General features: G+C 31.5%; 1 protein-coding gene across 4 annotated transcripts in view; it reads right to left on the reverse strand.

Annotated features, from left to right (window-relative positions):
• Window positions 1-10681, reverse strand: part of LOC148627869 (uncharacterized) — a 48552-nt gene that overhangs the window by 8867 nt on the left and 29004 nt on the right. For all 4 annotated transcript variants that reach the window (XM_088580754.1, XM_088580746.1, XM_088580764.1 and 1 more), the window contains 5 exons: window positions 9575-9665; window positions 3851-3915; window positions 1972-2097; window positions 1111-1200; window positions 297-385 (listed from right to left, as the gene is read on the reverse strand). In XM_088580754.1, coding sequence (XP_088436880.1) covers window positions 297-385; window positions 1111-1200; window positions 1972-2097; window positions 3851-3915; window positions 9575-9665 — 461 coding nt within the window. The remainder of the gene's footprint in view (window positions 1-296; window positions 386-1110; window positions 1201-1971; window positions 2098-3850; window positions 3916-9574; window positions 9666-10681) is intronic.

Genomic DNA, 10681 nt, shown 5'->3' on the forward strand with positions numbered 1-10681 from the left:
TGAGGCTGAAACTGTTTCTTTGTAAGGAAAAGTGTACATAGTGTACAACAACAGTTATTACTTCCTCCTTCCTTCATCTCTTTTACATATATGAATTGATGATTAACTTCTCCTTATAAAACTTTGTAAAAATGTTTTATAGTTAAACAAGAAAACCAAAGCAAAAAAAAATACCAGTACTTTTCTCTTTAGCCTTCCTTTTCTGTTAAAGTATTTTTTAAAACGTATAAATCAGAGAGTGTTTAAGGTAACTTGAAAACTTTTATCTGAACCCTGAATCAAACATAAACTTTTACCTTAGAGTCATCCTACAGTTGCCCTTCTTTAGATCCCATACTTTGATGGTAAAGTCATAAGATCCACTGATTACTTTATCATCATCAACCTAAAAAAATTATGAAACAGTAAAATGCTTTACCAATGCAGCTTGACACAACCCCAAAAAATATGAAACAAAAATGATCACACTCTTAGGGATGGTCACTCATTTTAATACTGTATAAGTGCCATTGATTCTGTAGAGTCAATCTACAGGTACATGTTTCTGTATTTCCATTCAATACCCTTGTTAAAAATGATTGTGTAGAAAATTTAAATGATAAGAACCTTCATGAAATAACAAAATTATTTAGTAGCATACATACAACCTTATCATTATTGTTTCAACTATCGAAAGACTATCAAAATGATTTTAATAACAGTTTGAAGCATTACTTTGGTTTATTTTCAACTCCAAACAATTACAACATGTATTCACATTTTTTAACTCTGTTTTCAACTATCCTTTTTTTTTTGAAGCATTACTTTGGTTTATTTTCAACTCCAAACAATTACAACATGTATTCACATTTTTTAACTCTGTTTTCAACTATCTTTTTTTTGAAGCATTACTTTGGTTTATTTTCAACTCCAAACAATTACAACATGTATTCACATTTTTTAACTCTGTTTTCAACTATCCTTTTTTTTGAAGCATTACTTTGGTTTATTTCCAACTCCAAACAATTACAACATGTATTCACATTTTTTAACTCTGTTTTCAACTATCCTTTTTTTTCTTTTGTGGGTGGTGGGGGGGGGGGTTAGTTTGATTCTTCATATCTAATATACCTGGATACACCTGACAGTGTCCTCATGTCCTACCATGGTGACCTTACAGGCAATACTAGACCAACTCTCTTGGGTGGACAAATCCCATACCTACAACAACAAATTGTATTGATAAATACCAGGAGGAGGTTCAATACAACAAACTGGTATAGAAGCAATTCTTTATCTCCCTTGGTGTGTTCATGAAAAACAGATATCTGAACAAAATTATGTTTTGTCAAATTTAAAAAGACTGACTGGCTAACACAATACAGATATTTTTCCTTTTCTTTGAATTTATTCTACAGATGAGATTTTAGAACTAATAGTAGATAAAAGCAAGGAAGTGACACCTCATTACCCCTGTTCATTGGTCAAAATAGATGTCAACTCCCTTTTTTTGGTGAAGCATTAACATAAAAAGGAGTTCAGGAAAGATCAAATGAAATGCAAGAAATAGTAACAACAAAGAGGAACATGAATATACTTATGAAGTTGAGTAATTGTCACGAAGAGACAAAAATAACCCATTAAAATTAAGCAGATACAAAAATAAATTACTGAATAAAAAAGTGTTAACCTTAGCACAAAGTAAATACTTGTCAATTAAAAACATTTTAAAACATGCTCAGGGGACTGAAAAGCTATTAAGAAATTTGCTATTCTAAACATCAAAAAGATTTATCATTCCATTTTAAAAAGCTGAAACAAGAAGCTGCACAGCTTAAAAAATGTAACATCCTGATCAATAAAAGGAGTGGACCTCCAAGTTGTACTTAACTTGCAATTCTGGAGCTAAAGTTAATGTCTCAATTACAATTTTTTCACAACAATTATCACGATGAATAGAAACATAATAATTGACAGAAATATTAAACTTACTTTAATGGTTTTATCAGTGGAGCCACTAACTAGCCGCTTGCCTTCAAGATGTAAACATCTAACAGTGCCACTATGGCCTACCAGTGTTTGGACAGACCAGGGTGCATTGGTCCTTATGTTCCATACCTAAGACAATATAGATATATCCACAGATATAGATATGTAAAGACCAAAATATGTCACCCATACACTGAATTTCATCACATACCATATACTTAATACAAAGTTCTAACATCTTTTTTTTTTTAACCAACAATTCATTGTTTAGACTTGCCCTTTAAAGAGTTCTAGCATTTTCCCACTATAAAAAACAATCTGAAGATGAAAAGGCTTTTCTTAATTTAATGCATCTATTATATGGTACCCCACTGTGAATTGAGTAGGTATTTTAATCATTAGGTGATAAACTGAAAGATTTAAAGTTTCTATCAAGAGAAGTTTAAAATACCAATGAAATGATAGAAAGTTTAAATCTCCTTGCTAATTGTCCAGTTCACTACCTAAGACAGGTCATTAAGTCAAGGAAAGATCAATTCTATTCTGTGAAGTTAACTAGATTATTCGCTGTAATAAAAATACAAAAATTGAGTAACCCCAACATAAACCACTGATTCCCTTAAAAATAATAAGTACCATAAAAACAAGATCAACACGTAACAGCCTGACACTTTCTTGACAAAAAAATAATGACACATTTCTCCCTATCAATAATAAGAGGATATATTCATATAAACATCAAAACACTGACCACCCCATTTATGCAAGATTCATAAGAGAAATCAGACATAAATCCCTAACAGAAAATTTCTAAACACATATTTTGAAAAAAAGGCTAACTTCCAATCCTTTACTAATCACAGTCTTAGTAACATTCGATATCACTAAGGTGTAAAAAATTAATCAAGGATCAACACTATAAAATTATCTCTATCCTCAGAGATATCACATCCACCCATAATAGGCTTATGAGACACTTTTCCTGATTCAAAGTATTATGATAAATAAAATATAATGAGAATGGATGTGGTGAATATGTCAAAAAAGAGACAACAACTCCACTGGAATGAAAAATGTCAGCTCAAAGCCACCCATTGGTCTTCAATGAATGACCAGGAAACCCTGACACCACAGGGCAGGCTGCAGAATAAGAATAACATACACAGGTACAGCAAAAAAGTTGCCAATATATACTTGAGCAACATGAAAGTAAATTGAAAGAGAAAACAAGACAATACATACAGAAGCAAGAAATTCCTGGCTTGAGACAAGAGCAAAAAAAATGTGGCAGGGTTAAAGTACTTTGGCATATCATAAAACAAGGGACTCCAACTTAACAGTCTTCTGGATAAACTTTTTGATCCACATTTTAGAAATGTTTTTTACAGATATTACTGGCATATAAAATTATTTTTTTCAAACCCTCAATTATTACTAGCATATAAAAGGATTTTTTCCAAACCCACCAGGCTTCAGACTACTGGTTTATTGCAAAGATTATAAATAAATCTGACTTAACTGTACTTGTAGCAGTGCATCAGGATTTACACTTAATATCGAAGTAAAAGTGAACGATAAAATTAAGTTTTTAAACAGCTTTATTTTCTGGGATTTCCATCGAACGATCTACATTTATCTTGAAAATTCTAAAAACTTATTTCTTTGCTACAAAATTTATGTTATGACATTCCTTTGGCAAATTTTCGTAGCCCATGATTGACAGATTCACAGCCTACATTACAGTGGAACATATCAAGCCTGAAGGAGCAGTTATAATCAGGAAATTTATGGGGCTTCATCAGCCATGAAAAAAAAAGAAAATTTAATTGAAAGATGACTAATGAATTGAAGAGCTTACTATATTTTTTCATGTTTTTTATACCTTGATTGTCTTGTCTGAGGAGCCACTGACAATTCTTGTGTCATCAAACTGAACACATGAAATCCCTGAAATATCAAACAGAATATAAGGGGGAGAACATCTACTTTTAAATGATTAATGTACTGCTTAAATTAATGAAACAAAAAGAATATAATACACAAACAACATAGTCATTGTTAGAAAAATATATTTTACCAATGATTTGGTCCCTTTCTTTACTTCTTAGATGGGTATATATTTTGTGATATCACACCATTGGGCCATGTGTTATGAACAAGTGATACGAATTATTTGCCATTGTGATTTTTATGTTGTGTGACTGTGACTGTTACAAAAAATTTCCACCATGGCAGATGCCAAATGTCAAGTAACCAAATATCCAGAGGAATCATAGAGAAAATGGTTTATTAACTCATGAAATCTGAATAGTGCAAAATGATGTCAACTGGCTTTATTTTTAAAGAAGCTGTCTTTGCAAGAATCATGCAAAATCTGAAAAATGTGATACACCCCAAAAAAGGCTACATATTTTTATTTTTGTAATTAAGTTGTTTTATGGGTCTATACTATGAAATGTGTAATTATTCATTCAAATCTGCCTGCTCTTAGGAGATAATCAACATTGAAAATCCAGTAGATCCTATTGTATTTGGGGGTCATTTAGAGAGTTATCTCCCTTAATTTTGAAATCTACAGTATATTCTATATAATTTTTATCTCCTAAGAGCAAAGGTTATATGAAAAACCAAATGTTTATTTCTGTTTACTTTGCCAATTCAAACAAAATATCAAAAATAAAAATATGTAGGCTTTTTACCCATGAATTGCATTTTGCATTATTCTCAGCTGGAGTGCTACTTAATTTCAACATTATTACTTGCCTAGGCTGTTTTGTTATGATGTTGAAAGTAAATAACAATGGTTGATATTTTGCTTTATTCAACTTTCACTCATTATGAAGCCTAAAAATTCATTAGAGGAAAGTTCAGAGAGCTGGCTTTTGAACTTGGACAAATTGAACTAACCATTTCCTTAACCGATTTTATATTATCAACAAAGTTATAGACAAAGAAATATGTTGAAAATGAAATAAAAGGTGATGTATACCTGAAAATAAAAACAAAACAAGTAAGGGATTAGAAGTTGATTGAGCTGGTACAATTACATGTGTTATATTACTATGTATATTAGTGTTCCTGACATAAAACAGTAAAAGGAGACCTTACTTTACATGTGAACTACATGTACATTCTACCTCTCCCCATCCCAAAATTTTGGAATGAAAAGGTGCCATAATTCCTAATAGCTATAAGCACTATATACCATAGTAGTTTTGAGTTTAAAAATATTTGGTGAAACTAAAATGATAAAAAGGAGACAGAAGAATGGACTAAAGATGGAAAATTATATTCTACCCCCAAAACACACACACACACACACACTATCCCTGGAGGTTACAAAAAGTAAGAGACCGACTTAACTAGCATTTCACATACATCATTGGTTTTTTTTTTTATATTCCTTTAGATGAAGAGTTTCTCCTGTCAAGAAACTTGGCATCTGGTATACAGACCTGGAGCCAAGGTTGGGAGAAATGAGACCAATTTTGGAGCTTGTTGCAAATAAAGATTTCATGCAAAAAAACCTTTTTTTTTTCCTCCAAACATTTGCGGGGGGAGCTTTCACCCAGCACAACTTTCCGTGGAAACACACCTAATGACAGGACACATTGATATATGATATTTCTGCTGTGTATTTCATGTGTTTAATACAGCAGTAAATTGATATCTTGAGCTATTTGATACTTACTATTCAATCTTATGATAGGATTATATTTTAGAACAACAGAACAATGATTATAGGATAATTAATTGAGAAGTGATTACTAACAACAAGAACAGTCTTCGAAATTAAACACCTGCCCGACAGCTATGGTTACAAAAAATGCTGGTGGGCTTGCAGAATTTGGCTAACATACCAATGATTACTATATATGTTCATTTCAGAAATATTTTGTGGAGGGGGGTAGATTTGTACTTATTTTAACATAGGTATGGCATTTATATTCGATTATTTAACACTGAGCGACAGGACACATTTTAAGGTCCAATTATTTATTTTGAACCTATAAATTCAAACACCTGTCTAATATTATGAATTCTTCAGTCCAAAAGAGGTTTGCTTTAGGTTGATTTCCTTGTATATACAAGTATCTTCTACCAATATTAATATAAAATGACCCTAAGACATGATAATTAAAATACAAGGATTTCATAAATAAACTTTGCTGGTTAACCACCAGAATATTTTCTTCCTTATGTGACAAACTGCATATCAAGACCAGCCTACATTTAAAGAAATATTTACTTCATTCATATTGATTCTAAGAAACAATTTTCTGCAAGCAAGAATTATCGAGGGACACATAAACCAACATAAATCTCAAATTATACATAATATCTAAGTTTAGCATATAAAATAATTATGCAAAAAGGCTTAAACATGACTATCAATAATTAAAGATAATGCTACAGCATTAGATCATAAGGTAAAACACATTTAATTTTGCACCTGCATGCATTTTTTTAAAAACAAAAAAAAATTCAATCATCACTCATCATTTTTTCAGTGAAAATAAATAGCTACTATACTGAATGCTTCTCCTTAGAGAATATTACTAACATTTACTGAAAGTTGTTTGTAATTACAGTAGAAATCCTGTCATCATAAATACATACAAATTTTAAAATCCCTACTTCATCCTTCTGATTTCTCATTCTTGATAGTTGTAGATTACATTGTATGTATTAAATTTTTAATTAGTTATTACGGATGTGTAATAAAATATGCAAGGAAAATATCGCAAAATTATATTTCACAGATACAGAGGGATATAAGATTTCCAATATTATATGAAAAAAAAGATTTATCAAATTCATGTTCCCTGCTTAAAAAATTCAATAATTCATACTGTGAAATAAATTTGAAAATTTTCTCCCATCAAAACATCACACTACAAAAATCAATCCACCAATCACAAAATTTTAAATTTATTTTGAAAATAGCAATAAATTATGAAGAAAATCTACATATTAAATAGACAAATCAATTGGTTATTGTTAATAACTAATTTTTGCTATTATTGTGGTGGACATAAAACCGTGAAATACAGTACCCACCAAATTAATTTCCAACATTATATAATGCTTATCATTTTTTTTTTTAATGGCAAAAATTTTCACTTCACATAATCCGCGAAAAACAGCAATGGTGAAAATTGATACATTTAAAGTAATTATCCTATTACTTTATCAGACCATGATAAAAGTTCACTATACAATCTAACTTTTTTGTAGATCAATTCAATCATTTTTATCAGCTTTTCATTTTAAAAGCATCCCTTTGTCTGTTTTATACTTTGTACAACTTTGTACAAGATAATAAATTACAACCAGAAAAAAAACATTTAAAAACCCCCTTTCTTGTTAAACTGTTCTTCCCTAAACCTCTTCAACCATCAGTAATGAGTGGTTTAAATCATTTCCTCACTTAAGATGGTAAAATTTAGATTTTCAACCTACAATCTTGTGTATGTTAAAATCTAAATTTCACCAATGGTGTGTAGTCTCTCATAGAAATTAAATCAACACTGATGGTTAAAAAGTCACACGATCACTGGTTTGTTAAGTGAGAAAGTTATTTGCAAGACTAAACACAACAAAGGAAAGAACAGTCACATTTAAAAGATAAATACAGTGGATTCTTGTTAATAAAAAATTGCCAGGAGTGGAAATTATCATTTTAAAAGAAAATGCCCAAGGCTTAATTGTATTCTAGTAATATAAATTCTTTTCTAATTTGGAATAAAAAAGTATTGTCATAGGAAAGAGAAAATACTGTTGTGATAACAATTTTTTACAAAAATTGAGATTTTTCTATTAAGTACCATTCTGTGTAAGAATCAGGCAATGAGTAGCACATCATTTTTCTCAATTTCGTCTTTTTTGCCTCAAACATATTCAAATACATATAGAAAACAACTGTAAAGCTACTTAAATTTATCCTGAAGCATTGGTGACCTAGATATTTTTTTATGGCTTCTATAAGGAAAAAGTTGGGAAAATTTTCCCACCATTTTTTCCATAGTGCATTTCAACTAAATTTGACCTATCAATATCTTAAAAAGGCAAACTTTTGAAACACTTTGAAAGTAATTTCTTGAGGTTATGAGGTATAAATACTTGGATAATGCAATAAAATATCTGTGTACTTTTTTTTCATGTGCCACACCTTGCACATTTTGCCTGATTCTTAGACAGAGAAGAACTTAATAGCTAGAAATACTGTGAACAAGCTCAAGAAGAGAATACCCCCACTTCAAATGAACTTAAAAATGTAAAACACTTGTTGGATTATCTCCCTTTGGTGTCATCCAATAGTAATACTATTCCTCCATGCACATGAACATATGAAACATTGCTATAAAATTTAATTTAAATCTATTGAGTAGTCTTGGAGGAGTTGCACTTACAAGGTTTCAACATGTAAAACCCTTAATTTGGATTATCTCTTTTGGAGTCCTCTAACAGTAATCATATTCCATCATGCACATATAAATTATACCCAACTTTCCTATAAAAATTACATCAAAATACCTTGAGAGGTGTAGGAGAAGTTGTGCGTACAAGGTTTAACCCTTATTTTAGATTACCTCCCTTTGGAGTCCTATGACAGTGATTATATTCCTTCATGAACATCTACATATGATACTTAACCTTCCTATAAAAATATATCAAAATCCCTAGCATTTAAGGAGGAGTGAGACTTGTGATGTTTTAACACGTTAAACCCTTAATTAGGATTACCTATCTTTGGTGTTCTCCAATAGTATTTATATTCCTTCATGCATTATCTACATATGATACCAACCCTTCTTATAAAATTTTATCAAAAGCCTTGAGTGGTTAAGAAGGAGTTGTGCTTACAAAGTTTTAAAATGTAAAACCCATAATTTGGATTACATGTACCTCCCTCTGGAGTCCATGGACAGTTACTATATTCCTCCATGCACATCTACATTTGATACCCAACCTTCCCATTAAAATTTCATCAAATTCCCTTGAGTGGTTTCGAAGGAGTTGTGCTTACAAGAAATGAGGGCAGACAGACTGAAGAACGGATGGTGAGACAAACGGATGCACAGATGGACAGACAGGATGATTCCTACATCCTCCAAAACTTTGTTTGCAAAGGTAAAATAAATGTAGTTTTTTTATCCATTAAGATATACTTTTGAGTAGGTTTTGAAAAAAAATATAAAAAAAAAGGAATTGTATAATTGTACACTGGTTTTTTATTTAGTTCATAAGCAATAACCACAAGTAATACAGTTAGCTTCACAAAACAGAGTTGATCTTCCTCTGATTAAATGACAATCCCCTGATGAACTTTCTTATGTATGAACTATTGACAAAACTTACATCAAAATAACTATGGAATGGAAAGTTCAAATCTCCTTGTTAATTGGCCGGTTAACTTACTAAGACAGCTCATTAGGTAATGATCATTCAATCAAGGGAAGACCAAATCTATTCCCTGAAGTTAACTGTTTTACTGGCTGTAACAGGAATATGCAAATAACAGGTATACAATTAGGTGAAATGCACTGTAACACAAAATGTTCCATCAAAGCATGAACATTTTTACCAACAAAATTAATATTACCTTGGCTGTGCCCTTCAAATGTCCTAACTGTACATCGACCATTCAGCCAGTTTTGTCTTAGTCTGTACCGCTCAGCAAAAACCTTTTTCCACTGGAAAAAATAAAACAATAAATTACAAGCAGAAACATTAGTATACCTTGTTCCTATAAAACTGAGTGAACTTCCCTGTACTTCTGGATTTTTACCAACATAACTGCTCACAGTTTGGCTAAGGAGTTAAAAAGAAAAGGGACAAAGTATCATTTTTGAAGACTTGAAATTTTCCATCTCCTCCATTACAGCAAAATTATTTTGTACTTCAAAATATTTTGAAAAAATACTAGCACTTCTTAACTCAAACTGGTTTTTCATGAAAGCCAATAAGGACAAGATTGATTGATTAATTATTGTTTTATGTCCAATGGCAGATATTTCGTGCATTTGAGTAGAACAACTAACCAATCAAACAGACCCTGCTTTGTACTAGTCCAACATGCGGAGCCAATCAAACAGACCCTGCTTTGTACTAGTCCTTCATGCAGAATGAAATCTAATTCTGCTAGCTCATAAAAGCAACAGCCCACAGGTAGGCATTTCAACTCATTCCAACACATTATTCTGACTCCAAACCAACTAGTTGTCACTCTGTCCCCTTAAAAAGCCAACCAGTTGTAACCCTGTCCCCTTATACTGTGTTCACGGCAGAGAAGCAATGACTACCAATTTTAAAGTCTTTGGTGTGGCTCGGCCAGGGATTGAACCCATAACCTCCCACATTCGAGGCAACCACTCTACCCTGAAACCACCATGGCAGTATGAGGACAAGAGGTATTTCTTTTACTGTATTATTGCTATTCATGATATTTGTAGCCAAAATGAAAATGATGACAGAATACTTTGGCATGCTTTTATCTTACTGATATGGTGAAAATTTGGTAAAAAGGCACCTTAAACAAAAGGCTCCCAGGAGCCTGAATCACTCACCTTGTTAAATTTTGCCTTTCAAAGGCAATAAATTAAACAAGAAGTTGTCCAACAATTCTGACTCAAGAAGTCTTTGGTATGACTTGTCTCAAGATCTTTTCAACAATTGAAAGTTTCTTTTAATCTATCATAGTTTTCAAGAT

This window comes from Perna viridis, chromosome 1 (assembly GCF_037379345.1).
Source record: "Perna viridis isolate PV_CMFRI_1.1 ecotype Kerala chromosome 1, ASM3737934v1, whole genome shotgun sequence".
NCBI lineage: Eukaryota > Metazoa > Mollusca > Bivalvia > Mytilida > Mytilidae > Perna > Perna viridis.